A 22,943-nucleotide genomic window follows, 5' to 3' on the forward strand; every position below is an offset into this window, starting at 1 on the left:
ACCATATTAAGGATTAAGGTAGGAAAATATCTGAAATCTCAGTGGAAAAATAATACTAAAATATACGACAGCATGCTCTGTCAGATATAAGTGATCTCTGCCACACACGTGAATGTTTCAGTCTCGGAGAGAGTTGTATAGCTTTTATCCATTAGTTCCCCGAAACCTAGTAGGACGGTGTACATACCATTTCATTAAGTACCAGCACAGAAAAAAAAAAAATCTTAACGCTGTGTGTTACAGACATGAGAAATGAGCAGTTAAGTAGAAATAGTAAAGAAATGGGTCTCCAAATCCCTTTCTGCTCTCCCCACAAAAATTAAAATAATCCTTTCCAAGTATTCCCTAAAGCACAAATCTCTGCATTAATGCAGACTCTGCAGCAAGCAAGATGTGTCCACTTTTCAGGCCATCAGTCCAAGGATACGCAGTTACTGGCCAATACTTGACGCAACAATGGCACAGGTTTACTTACTTGCATTTTAATCAGCTAGAACTAACACTACATTTACTTACAGAAACTGTACCCGTTTTGGTGCATCGCCAGGAGCAATCCAATAAACTTTGATGTGCTTCTTTTTTGCTTTACTTGTGTGACTGACAGCTGAATTCTGAAAACACACACATATCAAGACACACATAGTGGATATGCAGGAAGGAGATTTCAGATAACACAGTTATTGCAGGCTATAACTAAATCCTAAACTGACACTGCACTGTTACACTGCATAGAGCCACTGCAACCAGCTTCTCCTGAGTCAGTTTAAGTCTGCCACTGAAACTTATACATACTAATAAACTGTGAGGCTAAAAGGAACAACTAGAGGTCTTTCAATACAGAAGACTTCAGTGGCAGTGTTCAAGGCCAGGCTGGATGGGACTTGGAGCAACCTGGTCTAGTGAGAGGTGCCCCTGCCCATGGCAGGGGGCTGGAACTAGACGATCTTAAGGCCCTTTCCAACCCAAACCATTCTATGATTCTGTGATGAGAGACCCTGCAGCATTTATGCTGTAATGGTGTGATAACACTAAATTTTTTTGACAGTAAGATAATGTTCCATGGTTTTGATAGTAAGAGCATAAAGGGACAGTGCAATGACTGTACAGAGAACAGAACTAGTATCCTAGAGGACAAGCCCCAAAAGTAGACTTGGGATCAGACAGTTATTTGCACAAGATAAACAGATCAGACATAGCACTGAACTAAGTCCTTGGAGCACAAAGGGCACAACCCAGACACCTCCATGGCTTAACAGCACTGATTAATGCATTAATTGGATGTCACTGAGCTCGAAGAAGACTGCACAGGGTCTGGTACAAACACCTCAGTGCCTGATGTCCCACTTCAAGACATTAAACCATACCTTGGTACGGCCACATGTCAGGAGCTGAGACACTCTTCGGTCAGATAACATAAAAGAACCAAGTGCAGGGCTCTCCAGGTGCTCTGCATCCCGGGCTTGGATGAAGAAGCCTTCAAAAACTGGTCCAGACAGATGAACTGAAACCAGAAGAAAAATTAACCTGAAATATTCTCCAGAGAAAGAATGAAATATTTCAACCACCAGAAGCAAGCTATTGAACAAGTACAAGCGTTGAATGACTGTTGAATGGATCACCTAAGCAAGATTCAACTGCTTAGACAGATCTAGTATAACTGAGTAAAGACAAGCTACACAATGAAACAGTCCGTTAAACTATTCAACTATAACTGACACATACCTTCTATGCTGTCCCCTGGTTTAAATTCAGTCCCATTCACTGTAATGGTGTGCTCAGGTGACAGTTGCGGAGAGGTACCATGACAGGGTATCATGCTGGTGCAGGCTTCTCTAACTTTTCCATTTGGATAGCCACCCACAGATGCATAGAAACAAATAAGCATCCAAAGAGCAAAAGCAAGGCCAGGCAGCTCCATCTACAGAAAGTAAAGAGTTAGAGGCAATTAAATACAATACACACGTACATTACAGGTCACTGCTCATCTTCAAATGAGTCAGTTGAACACTGCAATTTAAAAACAAGTTTTAAAAAGCATGCATGAGAAGACACCATCCCCAGCTGCACACTAATGTGTTTCTGATAACTGCCAGACTTTGCAGCGATGCCCACAGATAGGATGTTTCAGGCCATCAAGGGTACAGGTAGTAGATGGGTCCCTCCATCCACTGGGTGAATTATTTCTCTCAATGCATTTTGACACAACTTCTCAAATTTCCTTTGCTTATACCTCTCCCATTCTTCCCTCTCAAAGCAAAAAATAATCCAAGTCCCTTGAATATCTGCACAGAACGGATGGATCTTAAAATGTTTCATTGCTGTATAAATGTCCAAAGTACTGAGGAACTACACAGCTGATATCAAGCCCACTCTTTTATTAATCATAGTTCCAAATTACACATCATGATAGACTGCCCTTTGTTTCCACAACCCATGTCTAATCGTCATATATGACAAATAATTCCCAGATAACAAGTTCCTCTTTCTGCAGGGAAACTAAAGCTGTCAACACCAGAAGTACATTTTACACGTGCAAGAGTGGGAATTTGGTATAAAAACTTAGACAAAGAGTTGTCTTGGCAGTGCTGGGGTAAGGGTTGGACTGGATGAGCTTAAATAAAGGTCTTTTCCAACCCCACTGATTCTATACAGATGGGTACATTTGCTACAGGCATGCACAAGACTTTTCTTTCTTGGAGGAGACTGAGGGGTGACCTTATAAGTGTCTATAAATATATAAAGGGGGAGTGTCACAAGGATGGAGCCAGGCTCTACTCAGTGGCAAACAATGATAGGACAAGGGGTAATGGGTACAAACTGGAACACAAGAGGTTCCACTTAAACTTGAGAAGAAACTTCTCAGTGAGGGTGACGGAACACTGGAACAGGCTGCCCAGGGAGGTTGTGGAGTCTCCTTCCCTGGAGACATTCAAAACCCTCCTGGACACATTCCTGTGTAACATTATCTAGGTGTTCCTGCTCCGGCAGGGGGATTGGACTAGATGATCTTTCGAGGTCCCTTCCAATCTCTAGCATACTGTGATACTGGCCCTCCAGACAATTAGACAAAAAATACCATTGCTTGTAACACTCCGAATAAGGGAGCAGTATGCATGAAAAACATGTGGGGTAGCAGGACCAAAGAGCTTAAAACAGTTATATGAACACTAACCCCAGCATCCATCATACAATATTTTGCCCTGCCACAATACCGTTTCCTATAGAACTGTGGTAATTGTTTTGTTAGTCAGCACCATGCAAGGTTTACAGTTGTATTGTTCACAGAACACCTTAACCAACAAGAAGTGTTTGCATATCCAGAAGGCCAGAAGAGCAGAGATAAACTTCCTTTCCATCCTTAGGCACAAGAAGCAGGTTATCAGCTCTAGTGGAATATATACAAGGCAAGTATGTCTGCCTTCTGGAAGAGCCAGGCCCATTTTGCACCAAGGGATAAGAAGTATCAAGTTACAAAGTTTACTGACAGAGCACACATGGACATGAAGATAAGAAAGGCACAGAGGTGTTCCAGACTGAACTGCTGACGCCTAAAAGGCAGTCAGATGAAGACAACGCATGTCATTAGTCTTACACACTGTCCAAGAGTCATCAATATTAACTTTTCCAAACTTCTCCTACATTCAGTGCTAAAACCCCACAATACCCAGGGCAATGCTACATTTGTCCTTCAACAAAATAGTTCCTCAGCAACTTTACATCAGTAAACAGAAGAGAATCAGAGGGGAGGAGGGATTGAACAGTCACATTTCAGGAACTAAAAAAAAAAAAAACAACAAACCACGCTCCAACCTCAACTCCTCCACCCAAATACTCTAGATAACATCATGATAATATCATTAACTGCTAGTTAAAATAAGCCTTTCCTTCTAGCACAAATACTTCCCCAAACTGCCACAAGGCTCCATCAACATGATTTGTTCAGGAAGCCAACAGAGAGCTAAAAACTGTGGTTCAGTACAATAGTGGAATTAAAACAGCTTTTACATCTCCCAGCGAAATCTTCAAACCCAGATGCGGCCAGAAGAGATGAGGCTGCATACTGCAGAGGCAAGAAGAAGTGTGTAGGTTGGTGCTCTAGTTTAAGTAGCAGAGGATGTGGTAGGGATTTAAAAGGAAACAAGAAACACTCTTTGGCAGACTCAACTGACAAAAAATGGCAGAAGAGAAGGAAGCAGAGATGAAACGAATGAAAAAGGCCAAAATCTGGAACTACTGTATTGAAGAGGAATTTAGAAACATTTGTTTTTTAAACAGGGTTAACTATATCAGAGCCATCTTCTCTATGTACCTCCAACAATGAGGGCTACATCCTGTAAAGAATAGTAATTTCCAGATTCAAATTTAGCCTTCCTCAAACAACACATATTCAGTTGCTTTGGGAAGTCTTTCCTCGCTTAATATGGAAATATGTTGTGGCGCTCTCTGTTCTCCACTTACAAAGCAAAAGAGACAGAGGGAAGATGAGAAGCCCCCTATAACACCAATCACTCTGTGATTAAAGATTCATTTTGTATTTTTAAGAAAACATCTCCTGAAGCGTTACTGGAGACAAAGCAGTACAATAAGCCAACATGCTAGACAATGTCAAGCTTTAAGAAATTATTCATTACTTCCAGATTGAAGAGCTCTGGACTTTAACTCAAATACCACATTGAAACCCTTTTATAACACAGTAGAACTTCATATTTAAAATTGTTGTTTGGAATAGTCAAAAATAGAAGTTTGCATCCACTCATCTGCTGCCCCTAGGATCTCACTGTGTCTCCTTACCACTTTCACAACATGCACACAAACCCTCAGCCTTCAGGCAAGACCTCTTCAAAACAACCCTCAAACCAACCACAACAAGCAAGGAAAACAAGGACAAAACCAGAACACACAGGAAGGAAAGAAGAGGGGAAATCCAAGAGATGTGCAGAACTTCCTCATATAGCAGGTTAATATGTCTCCTTTAGCTCTAAGAAAGGACCTGTCACAGGAGCATGAAACAGTATGCGATGCCTCGTGAATGTGACAGGCTGGCCAGAAGGAAACAGTGAGTCTAGAATGCTGAGCAGATAGCATTAGGACTTCAGAAATGAACATTATTTGAAAAGACACTTAAAGAAGTGTTTTTTAGTTAAACTAATGAACCAGCAACAAGCAATTCTGAGAAGGGACAAAAGGTATCTTTATACTCGGCCTGAAGAGCATTTATAGTCATCCTCAGCCAATAGAGCATCTGCTTTGCTAAACAGACAAAAAGAAACAAAAACCCAACCAAGAAAAGACCCCAAGAAAACAAAAACACACACCACAAAGGCAGCCACTGGCAAGCAGCAAATCACTCCTATGTAAAACAGTCACCTCCTTCTGTAAGATTATATGGTTTCCTCTTTTCTCTTTGGAGTTCTATAGCCGTGATAACATAACTTCACTCCAAGTGGTGTGATCAGGAATGACTGCGTTTTGAGACATTTAGCACATACATTATATATATGATGCCACAGTGCAGAACAGTTACTGAGAATTAGAGGAATAAGTAGCTTTAACATTCTAAGAATTACACACAGGTAAAAGAATCCAGGTTTGTAATAAATGAACATACACTAAACTGCAGAATATGCCACTGTTTCCTGATATTCACCTTTGTAGGAAAAGCAGAGAACACAACTAAATCTCACAACTACACCCAGAAGTACAACCCGGAACAAAAAGGGGTTTGATTAATGTCATGATGAATCAGCAGACCTCTGCAAGATCATCTTTTCTAGATAAGAACATGACAAACTGCAACAGAACCTTAAATCACCAAGTATTACCATTAAAGCTAAGATTCAGAATGAGAATCTATGTTAACTCCGGTTTTGAGGTGTGTAAGCTGTGAAACAGCCTGCCATTACCTACAACATTTGAAAACACTGTGTGTTTCCACTAGAACTTATGGTAAGTTGTAGGTTTGTCCCTCTTGACAGATTTTGCTTGCAAGTTGTATTAAGCAGCTTTGGCTGTAGTGGCTTATTTATAACCCTTTAAAATACAACTCATTGGTGACAGCCTATGAATTAGCAGACAGTCCAGTTCCCTGTACTAGAGAGGAAGAGGAATCACTGACTTCAGGACTGAAGGATGACAATGTTAAATATAAAAGCTAATTCCCAAAGCAGTTTTCAGCTGGCAGCTCTCCAACATTTTTGTTAACTTACTATGGTTTGAACTGCCTTGAAGAACAACAGGGAGTTTAAGGATTTCTGCACTTTGATCCAATATAAATGCACTTCACTGAAATGCTTGTGGTTAACCAAGGACCTGAGTACCCATCGTCTCCTTCCTCTATCCTGCCTGCGTGCCAGCTGCACCAGAGTAGCATGCAGCACTAAATGTCCTGAAGTCGTAAGATGTACTACAGAGCATACTCCATAGTCAGAACACAATCACATAGATTGTGATTTTAGTCTTGTACTATAAACAGAGTTTTCAATGTTATATACAACTAGAGACAGTATCGGATGCAGGAGTCCTTTCCATATCCTATAGATAGAGCTACTAGGGCACACCACACTGTTTCACAGTAGCAGGCAGTTATTCAAACTGCTGTTCCATACCTTGATTTGGAATGGAAAAATACTTCAATACTCATTAGTTTGATGCATGACTGTAAATTTGTTATTCCCCTCCTCACCCTCCCTACTTTAATCTTCAATATAATACAAAACTCACACTCACTGGCAGGAAAGAAAACTTCAAAACAAGTTTGTTCTAACAAACTCCATCATCACATGTAATTCTAACAGGGTTTCAAACATCATGCCTCTCTTGGGGTGCAGGGAGGGAAAGAGAGAACTGTATACTTAAAATCATTTACAATGCAGCCCTCTAATTAACAGAAGAGGAGAGGAGAGCAGCTAGTTACTCCCTCCAGTGATGAAAACACTCCTTCAGTCCCTGCAGGTCTCAGCCCTGGTAGCCTAATTCTTCAAGAGCACAATGTTCACACAAACTCAGAACCTCCTCACAGAAATCACAGACCTTAGCTGCAGAGTATGAAATCTAAAGCTAGTTTCAGAGAGGAAGAGATGAGAGGAGGGAAAAGGCAAACATACTGCCAATTCAAATCACCAAAAACTGTAAAGGCCAGAAGCTTTCTTGGACCCACCATCAGTCAGGAGGGCAAGCAGAAAAGTAAAAAGCCATCTAAAGGAGAATAAGGTGCATTAACAGAATTGGGCCATGTCTCTTCAGAAATACACTCTTACAAAGCAAAAGTGAGCTGCCTTGCTGTTCAAGAGTCACCTCCCCTTCAACTTCAGAGGAAGAGCTTGGGTTAGCTTCTGCTCATTTAAATGTGGTCATAATCACAACAGTTGGGTTGAGCAAGAGCAGAAAACAAGTAGTGTTCACATTCACAATAACTTATTACTTTTCAAATACAAACACACACTCCCATATCCCCCAAGATGACAAAACATACACACCTCAGCCTCTTGGTCTTTCTACTCAGGAAACATCCAAAGAGAACTTCAAGGCTTGCCTGTTCCAAAATCAGGTTTTATAACAGCTCAAGTGTAGGTATTTACCTCACAGCCAGTCCTTCTGTTAGAGTGAGCAAGCCCGAGTAAAACTGCCACTGGCTTTCTAATAGGAAGACAACCTACAGTACATTGGAACCTCTCCTATCTGACTTGCATCTAACAGCATTAACCTTTATCAAACCCAGGATCACAGGAAGTTTGTTTGAAAGAAGAAACAGTACACACACCAAAAAAGAAACATTTCTAAGAGTGTTCTTTACCTCAAGCACAGGTTTTACACTGCTCCACAAGCTCAGCCCATGAGACCCTACACATCAGCTGAAGTGCATGAGCTGGAATGAAGCAGTGACCCTGCATCTTCCTTTGCTTTGGCAGATACCTACTTCCACAGAGCTCAGGCAGTTTCATATTAAATAATTATTTTAATTATCTTCTGGTGCAGTTAAGAAAAAAAAGTCAAAAAACTATAGAAATAATAAAAGCACCACAAAACCCAACCACAGCTTTTAGTAACTTCTTCCTGAAGGCAGAAGTTGGTACAAGATTGCAGCTTAATTTTAAAGCTTGTTACACATTCACTCCCTACCAGAGACATGTTTTACTTTTAGAAGCATGAACAATCTTACAAAGGAACATGGTAATTTTGTCTTTTTTCCATATATCCCAACCAGAATGAACAAGAGGCAAGGATTTTGCCCTGTTCAGTTAATTATTTAACTTTCCATTGGGCACCTGCTCTGCACAGAATCTTTAAGGCTGCAACCCTGCAAACTTTAAACTCTATAAAGAACTGAAAGTTACAGACTGATCTATAATAGTAAGTAAATCCAACTGTCACAGCTACTGCATAGCTATCCCCTACACACATTGATGAAGAAGCAAAATAAGCAAGCAATATTCACATAACATTAAAAAACAAACAATACACAAGTGGAACATGGCTGGGGTGGTTGCCAGCTGAAATAAGCCAGAGCTTACCTTTTACTCATTAAGGCAAGCAGGCTTAAGAATTTTCCCTAAAGCAATTCAGGACTGCGTGCATGCAAGGCAGCTTTAAAGGTGCTTTAAAAGCTTCACAGCTACTATAGACACTCTATTAGGCACACCTAGCTTTCGAAACACCTACAGTCCCCGCACTTTGAGCACTCCCTGGGTTAGTTTAAGGGCAGCACTCTGCAGCTACAACGCCGTACACACGACCCTCACACCAGACACCGCTCCCGCACGGAAGGGCAACGGGAAAGGAGGCGGGCCAGGCAGGGCCAGCCCCTTCCTCTGCAAGAGCCTCCCTCCTACCTCTCCACCCAGAGAGCTGGGGTCCTCTGACATGTGGTAAAGACACATCATTCCTCCTCAAGCTGCAAACGCTGGGGGTGTTGATAAACGTCGTGGTTTTGCGGCTAGAGTCTTGCCGCTGGGGGTGTTACTGAGAGATTGGCCTTGTAGACGCTTGCTGAGCTCATGTGCAGTGCTATTCCTGTGCCTAAAGGTGTTCCCATGCACAGGCTTGCAAAATCGGGTTGTTCTTATCGAGAAAGCAAATAAGTACTGGCTGTAACTGGGATTTTACCGGCTGAAACTGCAGTTACTTACACAGGCTTCTGTGAGTTCGGTTTTATTTCCTCTTGTTCCTAGTCCTCAATTGCTCATAAATCGGCACAGAAAGACAACTACTGAATAAAAATACCATGGGAATTTTGTCCTGCCTCAGACATATTTTCTTTAAAACCACTTATCCACTAAAATATAACAGAACTTGCAAATGCTCTGTTAGAATTCTACTGATTTCTCAGTTTCTATAAAAGCAGTATTAACCCTAGAGGTTATAAGATATGTATATATATGAGATATATTTAACATGAAAAACAATAATGAACTACTTTGCCTAACCATACAAATGACTTGTCTGTTACACTTGTATTATCTTGCTTATGAAACCGGGAAGCTCAGACTTTCACTAATCTTACAGCAACTGAACTAAGTTTACAGCACCTGAAGAAACACGGCACATAATCAATAGCTTAAAATGAAATATGGATATTTCCCCCTAGCTGAGGGAAGTGGGCTGTATAATTAGGTTTATGAATGAATATTAATAAACTAATGAATTTATGAACTTAATGAATAACAAGTTATTCACAAAGTCCCCAAAATATGAGTTTGACAGAATTCTAAGCCCAAGTACATCCATGCTTTATTAAGTGCTTATGCATTTCTAATTCATATAGGCTGACTAAAAGCTGCCTTCCTTGCAGATACAGTATTAGTATGACAAATACTAATAAACATACATTTACAGTACAAAAACTGATGGCCAGAATGACCAACATTCTTGATGAACTTTAGATTCTTAATTTACAAAGATTATAATGGAATCGATATCAAAATATTTTTAAGATCTTATCTTAGGGTCTTGGCTCATGGACAAAAAGGAGTGTCTGAGACATTGTTAGAAATATAAAAATACATATGGACATAATTTCCTCATTAATACCTACAAGGAGGGATGAAAATGCAAGCAACAATCCTGCTGGAAACTGTAATCAGAGCTTAAGGAAAAAAATCATTTATCTGTGAAAAGTAAGGGAGGGAATCCTGGTTTGCTTCTCATTTTATAGCTTCTCTTATTTCAGAAGGTGTTGGCTCTATTGCTGTAGAGCTATAAAGCAAGAAAACCAGGAAAACACCAAGAGAACCAAGAAAAAAAAACAACTGCTCTTAAGTATGGAGTATGAGTACTTATACTCCTCCTGTACTGGCAATCATCAGTCTGTCTGGAAGGACTCTTTTCAATCATACTGGTCTCCTTAAAGGAAAAATTGTCAGCAAGTTTTACAGCCTTAATGAAAATATTTCTATGAAAGAATACTGCATGCTGACTTGTGAAGCATCAACATCCAACATATATCAAGGAAATAAAATGCTGTGAGGGTGCTGAGGCGCTGGCACAGGGTGCCCAGAGAAGCTGTGGCTGCCCCATCCCTGGCAGTGTTCAAGGCCAGGTTGGCCACAGGGGCTTGGAGCAACCTGCTCTAGTGGAAGGTGTCCCTGCCCGTGGCAGGGGTTGGAACTGGGTGAGCTTAAGGTTCCTTGCAACCTAACCCTGTCCAGAATTCTATGGTTAGGATATATGAACCATAAAGAGTCCACAGATGCATCTTCTTTGTAAGTGTTCTGCAATTATAGCTCATAATCTGTAATTATTGCAAAGCATTAGTTTCTGTTTTAACCAAAGTATCAGTCAGAGACAAAGAGGGCTGGGGAGCTGGGGTTTTAGCTTCCTACAAGCCTGAAGAGAGATTAAATCATGTAGTTTGCTATTGAACTATGTCAGAGGATGACAATGTCAAGTGGCAAATAAGCAAAATAACATCTAACATGAAAAGAAGCTGATGACGTTTTTTGCATAGTTTGTTACAGAACCTCAAGGAAGTAAGTGAAAGCTTATAATTTGGAAAGCAACAGGGAGGCTTCATGCCATGTACATAAAGGGGAATTTCTGTTGCTTAAGAACCAAGGAAACAATTAAGTAAAATATATATCATTTTGGAAATGAAATCCTGCACAGTCCAAGGTATATACTGATCACTGTGCTATATTTTAAGCCCAAAGTAATATGGAAAACACTAAGCCATTGAAGCTAGGTCTGAAGAGGCCCCATGTTATTATGTGGTTCCTTGTAATCAGTTTTCCTCTGAGGTATTAAACTAACCACACAGCAAGACTGTGGTCTTTAGGTAGGTCAGTCCTTGCTCAAGGTTCATACATGTGTGCACAAGACAAATGGTTTCTCTGTATTACTGGAAAGATTATCTCAGTAAAACACTACTTGAGCTTAAATCATGTGATGTACAAAAAGGCTGCAACCCTATCAGATTGTCTTGGTGATGGGTAGCTTGGATCTAAGAAGTTTTTGTTACTGCTGCTTTTTTTTGATATATTAATATGCATTAGAAAGAGTGCATTTAGATTTGGCCCAATACATGCAGGATACTGGTCCTTGTATGAAGATGCCCATATTTATTCACCCCACTTCTGTGCATCCTACACTTACAGGACCAGACTTTTTTTCAAGCTTTTTCAAGCTTTTCAGCAGCATCATCTTACCTAATACATATTAGGGAAATAATAACGATAATACTAGATCGGAAAACCTTTTCCTACCAAAGCAATTTGCATATGCCTTTTTTCCCCAAAGAGAGGGGAATGGTGAGTCGTTGAAACAACCCTGACCATCTAAAAGGAAATAAATGTCCCAGTGTAGCACCCTTAAGCTTCCTGTTTCATACTTGTGTGTTTTACCCACTGACTTAGTCTATTTTGCAGAAATACAGTAATGGATACAAAATAGATACATGTATCCCACTAACCTCCGGAAATACCCTTGTGTATCCTTCCCTTTGGTGTTTCTTCCTCTCATCAGTCCCTTCTACTTTCACTACTTTTACATTGTATTATGTCACTTATAAAAATGAACCCTTGAAACGTATTTATACGACGGTATCTGTTTATCTAGAGAGAAAAGAAACCCGCATTTTACGGCTTTCAGCCGATTCCCCTCTCCAACCACCTGGTGGCATTAGCCACTAAGCAAATAAGCCTTTGCCCTCGACTACGTAGAAACCTGCTTTTGTGTCCCCGCACACCAGCAGTTGAAGTACTATCACCAGTTTCTACCCAAATGTGTATCTACTCTGACTTCAAGAGAATTCTTTCCAAAAACTAACGCCTTGCTTATGTGAAGTAAAAGAATGAAGTTTGCTTCCCTCATCCCAATTTGAGCCAGGTCTGTACGGATGCTACGATGCAGCGACAACCTGCCACTGCTCTGGAAAAGTCTCCACTCAGTGCACAGCACAATCAAATCAATGGATAAAGGAATCCAATAAAGTAATTTTATATGGGCCATCACTTTATCTGATGCACATTGCTGAAGTTTTATTTGATAAAAATACTGAATTACTCACTTTCTTGAGTTTTCCGTATTTTTCACCAACACAGGAGTTGGGAGAAGGGTAAAAGAGATTATTTCATCCCAGCTTTCAAGTCCTACAAGCAGCAATCCTCACTTGATGAGCACAAGGGAATATGAAGTCAGGTGTAGTGATCCAGTCCAGAGATGCTACAGAAAGCTGCTTCCTGCAGAACCAGGTTAGTACATAGTCTCTCTGCAAGTTGGTACTTTCAAGGAAGTTTCAAAGCTTGGGGGAACCTGCTGCATGGCACCTGAAGTGACCCAACAAATATGTCACAGACACACTCGGAGGCAAAAATATCGGTTCTGTACTACTGTAGAGGACAGTGATTCCTCCACCACCAAGAATCCAGCTGGAATGGAGAGCCAGGGTTTGCACAGAAATAAGATACTCTGAAAAGCTGGGCAGCAGCAACAGTTTATCTCAACATACAGCAGTAATTCCTAGCCCCTGTGAGTACACATAGGAGCTGCTGCCCAGCTTTGGGCAAGCTACCTCTGATTAGCAATCCTAAACTCAAATTCATGGGTAACCAGAAGATGTGACAATATCAATAAGACAAATATTAAATAAGAACTTTGAATTTCTGGTAGCAGCAATTGATGATGGCTCAACTGTAAATGCTGATTTAGGTGCATCAATTGCTATATAGCAAAAGGAGAGCTGTCAGTCTGAATTTTAGCTCTGGAGTGCAAACCTTTAGCTTTAGAGTGCAAACCACTCTTGCATCACCTTCCCTGCTCATGTTTAACTTGGTGGTAGAATGTAAAAACATGTTGAAAAGAGGCCTGGGACTGAACATGATTTAGCAATGAGAAATCAGGGATTTGTTCCAAGGCATGAAGATGAGGAAGAGATGAAAATTAACTTTTAAAACAAATGCTTCTGTAGTCATACATCTGGTGAAATATTCTCCTGCTGCAACACATTACAGCATGGTAGACTGTTTAAATTGCTATGGCTTGAATTCTATCTGTGCTGAATGATTACAAAGCAGGCCTACAGACCCCAGTATTAGCTTTCAGACAACCTCAGGTTATGTGGGACTAGTACGTAGTTACTTCTTCGCTTAAAAATCAGATGCCAATTTTATACAACAGACACATATGCTATCAGTTGTTTGCCATTTGATCTTAAAGAGCTGTTTAGGTAAAACGTAAGGATTATAATTTTAATGGATCTGAAAAATACAGTAATCTCACTGTAGTTCGATATGGTAGGAAGGGATATCATAAAGAAAATGGACTGGGCAAGAGACACTCTTTAAATATTTATCTTTGAGGAGGAAATATAAAACCAAAAGAGCAGATCTGCCTGATAAAACTACTAGAGCTCCTTTAAGAATAGATACTCTGAAGTCTTAACTCTCAGCATATATCATTGTAAACGGAACAATTTATGGGAAGATAAAAGTGCTGTTAGTGATTCAGCAAACTGGTATAATATCTTGTCCTTGTAAAACAAAAAATTGTCCCAATACGTGTGAATTTCTTTTACTCTTAACTAAGTTAAATGGTATAAGAATACCATCCAGACACTTAGTTTAAAATGTTGTTTGCCAATTCACCACAATTGCAGAAGATTATTAATATCAAATAAATGTGATACTGTTAGCTAAACTATGCTCAAATAAATCTTAAGCAATTATGTGAAAAGCTCCATTTAACCATAACAAAATTTTATTCAGACCTCTTTAAAGACAAATGCATTAAATTTTACTAGCTTCTATTAAAAATTTATAGCAGCCTAACTTTATATAGAAGTTGAAACAGAAAGCATTGCTTTTTAAGGCCACACAGTAAAAGAATGGTCAGACTGGGATTAAAAACAAACAAAAAATATGTCTGCAATCCAAAATTTTCTGATGACACCAGGTTCACCTTTGAAAGGTCAAACCAACAGTGCCAAGTAACTAGAGGAAAGGGCATCTACAAGTTCAGTAAGAGCAAATTGCACAGGCTAGTGTCCTAGCCTCTCCATCTCATTTGGTCTCTTATTTATATAGATATTTTTATTTCAGCCTACTAGTTATTCACTGCCTATCAGGCTAATGCAATCTGTTTATCTGTTTAAAAGGCATTTGAGAAAAATAGGCTACAGGTGATTACTTCAATGTTCTGACCAATCTTTTCTCTTAATACTAGATTCTAAGGTCCAAGGCCACGTGTAATTTCCTGCAGGGCATGTAACTTGTCTAAGAACAGCATTTGTTTTCAGCCACTGCATAGGAAAGCTCTAACTCACAGAAAAGACTTCAGTCTCATCAAATTGCAGAGAGAGTTTTAAAGAAAACAAGCTTTCTTTACAATCAGGGTTGCATTTCTGGATGAGATCGCCCCGTTAGAAGAGGACAGCTCAACAGAAGAGTCAACAACTCTGAAGCTTCCTATTGTTTGAACCACAGCCCACTGTGAACTCATGAATTTACAGGTCATGGGTGTGGGGCATTGAGAAAAACTGTGCTCTCACTTTAAATGTTATGAAGTCTCTTACTCCTGCACACAGGCCAAAGGAATCTGCATTTAATTTTAGTTAGCTGTCAGTTAAGGTCTCTCTCTGCTAGCTGGCTTTTACTGTTGTCATTGGGAGCTATTGCTCTGTTATTAAAACTAATTATTTCTAAAAAAGAGGACTGTTATGCAAGTACTCAAAGTTCCCCCACTTTGCACTCATAACCTTTAAAACAGGCATAAAGCAATATGACATCTGACACCTAGTAAATGGGCTCCCCAAAGTGTACTGAAGCCACTGCTAGGGGAAGTGTTCTGTAATCCTGTGATGCAAAACAGAAAGTGGGAGGGGAGGGAGTACTAAGAAGATGGATGTAAAAGAATGGAAGGATTTGGGTATGAATATAATTGAAAAAGCTGGGAAATTATTTCCAGATAATGACATTGATATGGTATCCACTCTTACTTTGAAGCAACTATTGATCTTTTCCTGCTGTGGTATATCATATCACACATAGAGAAACTGCAAACTGAAGGTAAAACGGCACTGTCAAATCCACCATTTAGATGCTAGTATAGCAAATGCCATGATTGATTGCTGTTGGCTGTGTCCTACACAAAATCTACAATGCTAAATGGTAGCACTTGTGCACTGATGTTTTGCTGGTGTGGTTCCCATATACAGAAAGACTGCTCAGTTTATGTCTGCTAACACAGGCCAAAGTCTGTGGGGGATGTGTCAGCGTAAGCTGACAGAGAAAGGATTAGAGCAATCTGCTCCGTTTTCCTGATTAAACTTCATAAACCTGCTATAATCATTCAGTATCTTTGTAATAGTAATTTTTTTCATATTGAATTGTAGGCAAATGAAATGATACTGTTCTAGTCACTAAGTGATTCAATAGTACTCAGGGAACTTTTTTGATGTGCAATGGATCGTGTCCTTCATTTAGACTGTTGACATCTGTTTTAGCTACAGCCACAAGTGTTGGTCAAAATAACTGCTTTAGGATTTGGAACCAGGAGGCTCTCTGCTAGTTTGGTTTCCTAATGTTTTTTATCTTGAGAAACTTCAAAATCCTTTTTCACAAACTTGGATGCATTTCAAAACCTGTCTAAATGCACAGTATAGTGGAGACACATTTTAAAACTTAGTAGCAGTGGTGAAATTGCCTTCAGTGGTACCCTTTGGGGTTTTTCTTTTCATAAGGTATTCAACGTGCACTTTAGGGCAACTATTAATGCAAAGGACTTGACTACATAGGCATTATTTGCTCTTCTTCTCTTAGAAGCATTCACTGCCTAAGCAGCTCAGGGAATTTCTAAATCCCACAATAACAGAATGCTGCAGGACAATAGCAAGCCTGGAGGCAGAGACTCTTGTACGAGGCTCTGCGGCAGAGAGTCACTTCCGGCTGCTGAAGCCTGCCGAGGACCACAGCAAAGAGGTGGTCCAGATCCATTTCAACGATATGTCTGTTGGTTTTATTCCTAAAACTTCCATACCTGTTGGAGCATCTTGTGTTTCCCATTCCTACGTTATATCTTCTTTGCTAGGACACATCCTATTCAGAGAAAACAGCCAGCAAACCAGGAGAGGTGGGTTTCTGCTAGGTGCAAGTCTGTCCTTGTATACAAAGCACACAGGCCTGAAAGCTGAGTAAGAAATAGGGGGGCAAGGAAAGACAAGGAAGATGAGAGAATCCTACTGGGCCCCCAGGAAACATCCATGTAAAATAATCCAGATTGAAAGTATCACTTTTGAATTCTATCTGAATGAGTCTCACTGAGGTGAATTTAAGGGAACTGCACAAACACACGGGGGCTTTTACTAGGAATTTTCCCCCAGTCTCTCTAGGGACTGTAATATTGTTGGGGCATAAAAGCTGACATGTTCATCACTTACACCAACATGAAAACCTTTCTCAACAATACCAGAAAAACGTGAACTGTAATGAGGAATAAGCACATGTTCAGAGGGAGGAGCAAATGAAGGAGGCAAGGCAAAAAAACAGCTACCAAAAGGAAAAAGACCCAGTTTGAACTGGGTGGAAGTGCCTTCATGCATATCACAGAATCATAGAACAGTTAGGGTTGGAAAGGACCTTAAGATCATCCAGTTCCAACCCCCCTGCCATGGGCAGGGACACCTCACACTAAACCATGTCACCCAAGGCTCTGTCCAAGCTGGCCTTGAACACCGCCAGGGATGGAGCATTCACAGCTTCCCTGGGCAACCCATTCCAGTGTCTCACCACCCTTACAGTAAAGAACTTCCTCCTTACATTCGACCCTAAATGCGTCGTAATCAGGTGAACACACTGCAGTAAGACACAATTATAAGGCTATGCATGAGATGACTGGAATTAAAATAGTTGTCTAAAATTGTTTTACAGGCTCCTCCCAAGTCCACAAAATACTTTGAAAATAAAAAAGCAATAAACAGTATAATGACACCGTGGCTGTAAATTGAGAAGCACTTTGTTGGTGGTATTGTTTCATTTTAGAGAGCTCTAGGCAATAAAAATAAACTGACCTTCCGAAGCTGCAAGGGTGGGTGACCTTTGCAGTGGGGTGCAGTCAATGACTTAGGTGGTGAAAGGCCTGGAACAACCGTTCCAAGTATTCTGCAACACAAAGCAATGGGAAGCGCTGTCTGGTGACCAGTGTGAAATATGAACTCACTCCTCTAAACAAGATAACAAGCTTTTATTGAGGGATAAAGTCAATAAAGCAAAAGCAACAGCGCTGGGTGCATGACCGTAACCAGAGGCGCAAGTGACTAGTATTTGTTACAGGTTTATATACTTCCACTATTACATTAGTTACATACATATTCATAATTCCTGCATATAGGCAGGGGATATTATAACTTATTATCATAAGTCTCCTCCTCTTGGCGTCTGCGCACTGCTCTGTGGTGATTGTGGGCAGGGGTCTTGAGGATGAAGTAAACAGTCTTCCTTTTGTGAGTAGGGGTCTTCAAGATGAAGTAAGCAGTCTTCCTCACAGTGTACTTTTCACCTTTGGCACAGTTGGACCCTCCAGTAATCACACAACCAGCTATATCTGTAATTATTCTGATAACTAGCAAAGATTTAAAACAGTGTGACCTTCATGCAAAATTTATTGCAGGATGGGCAGACAAGGAGTATCCCAAGCTAGCAGATGCTTGGGAGGCTCTGTCTCTAAACTAACTGATAAGTAGAAGGACGGTGTGAAATAATTCATTCATGTTTAGTGGGGCCACTAAATCCTGTTATCTCACCACAGACTTACAACACAAACATTGCTCTTTAAAACTACTTTAGAACACCAGCGTGAAACAATTAACTCATGTTTAGTGGGGCCAGGACATCCCACAGGCTTACAACATAAACATTGTTCTCTCCCTACAGCCTAAGTTAAACTAAAAAGTACTTCATGCTTTCCAGGCACCAGCTTTTCTTATATCAAGCTTCACCACCACCCCCCCCCCTTTTACCTTTACAAATTCTTTTGCTATGTGACTCCATTTTGACCGAGATCTGAACCTTTTTAACTTCTTGTCTAGTCTTGTGGTTTTAGCGTGTTTTGTTTGTTATTGTAAACTCGTACAGTTATATCCACATAACCACACCTACGATTTGCGAAAGCCAATACATTTATGTGTTTATCACACCAGGATGCTCCAAAACAAGGAGGGTGGGTTTTGGGGTCTGGAGTGGTGTTTCTGTTTAAAACCACCTTACCTCTTGCTGACACGGATCCCCGCAGCCCCTTTCCACACCCTATACACAGCACCCAAACGCTGGCTGACACCATGTTTGTTCTGCAGGAGCCGGCCGCTGTGTGCCTGCGGCTCGGCCCCAGAGGCGGCGGGGCGCGACTGGTCTCGGTCTCAGAAGCCCCTTGGAGCGGCGTTTCCATCGCCGCAAGGCGCCACTCCAGGCACCGTTTAAAGCCACGTTTTCCTCAGCGGAACGCCCGTTAAATCACACGGAGCGTTGGCCCGAGCCCCCGGTGGTGGGCGGCCCCTCACGCCGTGGTGGGGGCTATGGCTGTAAACGCAGGGGCTGGCCATCGGCTCCCTGCGCGCCCTGGTGCGCTCCAAGGTCCGGCTGGCAGAGAGCTCAGCCCTCCCGCAGCCGCACCGGGGACGGAGGTCGCTCCTGAGGCAACTCTTACCCCGGGTCGCGCTTCCAGCGGCGGGGTGGGCCCAGCCCGGCCTGGCCCAGCCCCGCACCGCTGCCGGGGCGGGCCCTGGGCTCTCGCGGGAGCTGCGCAGGCGCCGCCCGTCTCCGTGCGCGTACGCCGCGGAGCCGATAAAGTTTGTGTCAAGAAAAGCGAAAAAAAGGGAAGGAAAAAGCGCGGTACTGCCGCGGGCAAGTGCGCGAGTGCCTGCCCGGGCCCGCACCGCCGCTGCCCCCGCCCCGCCCGCCCCGGCTTCTCTCGGCCTCGGCGGGGAGCTGCACCTCCGCCGCTCCGCGGGCCCGCTCGTGAGTATGGAGGGGCGGTGAGGCGGGCGCCGTTGCGCGCAGACAGCGCGGCGATGAGGGGCCCGGCAGTACCGGGGCGGGCGAGCGCAGTGACAGGTGTCAGCCCTGCCCCCCCGGGGCTCTGGCTGCGGGCCGGGCCGCGCTGTGGGACGCGGAGCGCACCCGAGGTGCTGCCGGCGGCGGTGCCAGGGCAGGGCTGGGCGCCTCCTGACAGCTCCCTCGCACCCTTCTCCCTGCCCTGCAGCGCTTCGTCCCTGCGCTCCCCCGGCGCTGGGGAACATGTAAGCGGGAGCGGCGGCGTGAGGCGTGCCCAGCGGCCGCCGTCCCGCGGGGGTCGCCGCTGACCTGTGCGGGTTTTGTTTGTGTTTCCTTATGGCAGGGCTTGCTTTTCCGTCCCCGAAGTGAGTTTGCCGGTGCGGGAGGAGCTTCGGGCAGCCGGCCGCAGCCATGCCGGCCGGTAAGGAGACGCGGCTGCTGCACCTCGGCGAGATGGAGAAGCTGGACAAGACTCTCTTCAGGCTGGAGCAAGGTAGGTCGGGGCCAGCGGCCTCCTCAAACACTGCCTGCATCTCCTTCTCCTCGCGGGGTGTCCCTGGGACCGGGAGCTCACCACCGCCCTTCGGGCAGCAGTGGAAAGGGAGATCAGCCTGCGGTGGGGTTCGGGTTTTGCTGCTGCCGGTCTCCCCGGAATGAAGTGCAAAGCATTTATAATGTACTGACGTGACTCCAAAAAGCTTTTATAAATCCAGTGTTTATCTGCAATCTGTTATGTTGCACCCTTTATAATTTTGAAATATATCAATAATGGTAATACCTTGCAAAGTCTGAGGTAACGTTTCAGAATATGGGCTCTTTAGGTCCTCCTGAATCTTAAGTTGCCTGTCAGATGTCTTAGAGCTGTGCTGTGTTAGTGTTCCGGCTGCCTGCTTGTAAGAACTTAATGTTCTCTCTCTCTGAAAGTGTTCTTAAGCCTATTTGGAAACACGCACCACAAACACACACCTCCAAAACTCTCTAAAAAACCAAACCAAACAAGAAACATCCCCACTAGTTGGTCCACCATTATGCTGCTCAACAAATTCAGACTATAAAGCTAAAGCCATTTCTAGAAACCTTCTTTAATGATGCAACGAATCTTACTGCTCATGAAATTTTGTAGGATTTATTACTTCATTTTACTGATCTAGGAGCCTAATATCAAAGTGTCTTAGTGAAGGAGTAAGATTTTGGCTCTTAGGAATAAGTCTTCTCTTCAACTGTGTGGATTTCAAAGTTTCCTGACAGTCTGAGCTAAGGAAATGTCAGTAATGAAGATGTGCAGAGTTGACCCTAACCTCTGTTTTTATCTCTGTGTGTGAGTTTTGTTGGAAGGAGTCGCACATTGCGTGGCTATCAAAGTGCTCTGCTGGTGGCAGTCACTGAGAGGGCAGAGCTACTTTTAAGCACAGCATTCCTGATGTCAGTGTAACCGTTACAGGAAATAGGATATCAATGGCATATACCCCTGTCTTCTAATTTTAGTAATCTCTGCAATGAAATGTCAGGACAGTGCTGGGGAGAGGCTACTGAGCCTTCCAAAAGTGATTTTTTTTTTTTTTTGTTAAGATTTTTTTTTCCTCTGTAAATGAGCTTCATTTTATCTGACAGACATAAAGATCCTAAAACCACTGCTTTACACAGTGGGACTTTGTGCAATGGTCATTATGTTAGTAAGAGGAACTGTGAGCTTGGTGAGACTTACATTTAAATGTATTCAGACATTGAATGCTGAACCCATGAATTGCTCTTTTTCAACTTAAGATAGTGAAACTTGCCATTGTTCAGGTTTTTTTAAACTTTATAATTAGTTACCTGTGTATTAAGAACTTTCTCTTTTTGCAAATCCTCAGGTTTCATTTACTCCCAATTTTGTAGACTGCTCCAGCTAGTAGGTGGTTCACTACAGTTAACTACATGGCTGGCATGTAATGTAGTAAAAGTTACTGTGCAAGCACTTACACCTGTTCCAGTCACTTGAAGGGGCCCTGTACTTAGCCATGCACACGATGGTGGCCCTCTGCCTGAAGGTGGAAACTGATTCTGAAAGCTATTGATTAAACTGAATAGTTCATTTCCAGCTTAACAGACTGCACTATGGGTTTAGTACCTAATAGTTTAACTTAATTTTGTCCCCAACATGAGTATCTTCAGCCTAAATACTGCTCTTTCTATGTATGTGTGAGCTGCAGCAGGTATGCAAAACCCCCTTTGGTTTCTTGAGCTCTCTGAAAGTTTAGCAACTTTCTCATATGCTGTAGATGGCACAGAAGTATATATCATTCTAAAATTAAAAACAAGGAATTTAGCCTTGTTTAGTGAACCCTCAATAAAGAAGGAAGGGATTTGAAATATTTTCTGTTTTGAAATGAGTTCCTGATTTTTTTTTTTCAGATGCTTTCATGGGTCAGCTTAATACATGGACTTTGTAAACCTAAATACTTAAATACTACATAATCAAAAATCTGCATAAAAGTTTGTGTAGCCTGATGATTGTTTTGCTGAATTTTATTTTTAAGGCTTTACATACAGCAAAGAGGAACAAATGGGAAAGGACTTGAATAGTGCCATCCATATAAGTAAAGGACTATATGTAATGTGCAAAGAACAATGTTAAGAAAGTAGGGAGAGGTAATATTACATCATTCTGCAAAATTCTTGGCAGATATGTTCATGCCCTTTCTTCTTAATGTCATATCAAATAGTGATTTTCAATTACAGAATAGAAATATCTTCCTGATAAAGTATTTTTATCTCTTGAGGCTTTGAACTACAATTCCGACTGGGCCCAACTCTTCAAGGCAAGCCTGTGACTGTGTACACAAATTATCCAGCTCCTGGAGAAGTATTTGATCGCCACAAGTTCAGGACGCTATCGTGGCACAATCCCACAGGAAAAGAAGATGATTCTGACAAATACTGCAAGCTGGATCTCCAAATTTCTGGGTCATACCAGTACTATTTCAGTCTTGGGTAAGTGAAATTATACACTTGCAGCCAGATACAGTTTGTTGCCTTGGTTTACTTTTTAACCTGAAGAAATCACAGTTAAGAATAAAAGCATTTTTTTCATGCATTTTTCAAATTGCAATCATGGGGCCTCTCTGAATCTGCTAGTGAAAGGCAGTAGCTGTGGTGCTTGTTTAATACTTTCTGATGCGTAGATACTCTGGAGAATAGACAGAACAGACTCTTGGTGACTGTTGGAGAGCCAAGCCACTTTTACAAGTTTTCAAAGTCATCAGCATTCTGAGTATTTGGATGATTAATTTGTACTTTCTTCACTGACTTTGAAAGTTGCTTTCTTTCTAGAAAAAGGTTCTGGCATTCTTTACTTCCCACTCTTTATTTCCTTCTTTGTTTCAACAGGACAAGTGCAGAAGTTATACCAGCATCTGTAATGATTGTAGTCTGGTATTCTGAGTTGGGTGGTCCAATTCCCTTAAGCTTAAAAGGGCATTTAGCTCCGGG

General features: G+C 41.9%; 2 protein-coding genes across 21 annotated transcripts in view; one reads left to right on the forward strand and one right to left on the reverse strand.

Moving 5' to 3' along the window:
- LOC134157329 (ferric-chelate reductase 1-like) overlaps positions 1-8,709 on the reverse strand; it is a 60,724-nt gene extending 52,015 nt beyond the window's left edge. For 6 of the 19 annotated variants that reach the window (XR_009962282.1, XM_062606163.1, XM_062606164.1 and 3 more), the window contains exons 1-4: positions 7,476-7,913; positions 1,723-1,918; positions 1,365-1,501; positions 517-611 (exon numbers count right to left, since the gene is read on the reverse strand). Coding sequence is in view for 15 of the 19 variants with exons in the window: in XM_062606163.1 (XP_062462147.1) it covers positions 517-611; positions 1,365-1,501; positions 1,723-1,918 (428 nt within the window). In the remaining 4 variants the exon portion in view is untranslated. Of the gene's footprint in view, positions 1-516; positions 612-1,364; positions 1,502-1,722; positions 1,919-3,296; positions 3,777-5,608; positions 5,825-7,475; positions 7,914-8,510 lie in introns of those variants that run through there. The other 13 variants (XR_009962283.1, XM_062606169.1, XM_062606170.1 and 10 more) reach the window with 7 other exon arrangements.
- Positions 8,710-19,302: 10,593 nt separating this feature from the next.
- Positions 19,303-22,943, forward strand: part of AGL (amylo-alpha-1, 6-glucosidase, 4-alpha-glucanotransferase) — a 38,890-nt gene continuing 35,249 nt past the window's right edge. For both annotated transcript variants that reach the window (XM_062606147.1, XM_062606146.1), the window contains exons 1-3: positions 19,303-19,436; positions 19,816-19,965; positions 22,235-22,445. In XM_062606147.1, the coding sequence (XP_062462131.1) occupies positions 19,884-19,965; positions 22,235-22,445 (293 nt within the window). In that variant the 5' untranslated portion in view covers positions 19,303-19,436; positions 19,816-19,883. The remainder of the gene's footprint in view (positions 19,437-19,815; positions 19,966-22,234; positions 22,446-22,943) is intronic.

The sequence above is a fragment of the Pezoporus occidentalis genome, unplaced genomic scaffold, assembly GCF_034315485.1.
Source record: "Pezoporus occidentalis ecotype Australia unplaced genomic scaffold, CSIRO_AGI_Poc_V1 ctg94, whole genome shotgun sequence".
In the NCBI taxonomy this organism is placed as follows: Eukaryota; Metazoa; Chordata; class Aves; order Psittaciformes; family Psittacidae; genus Pezoporus; species Pezoporus occidentalis.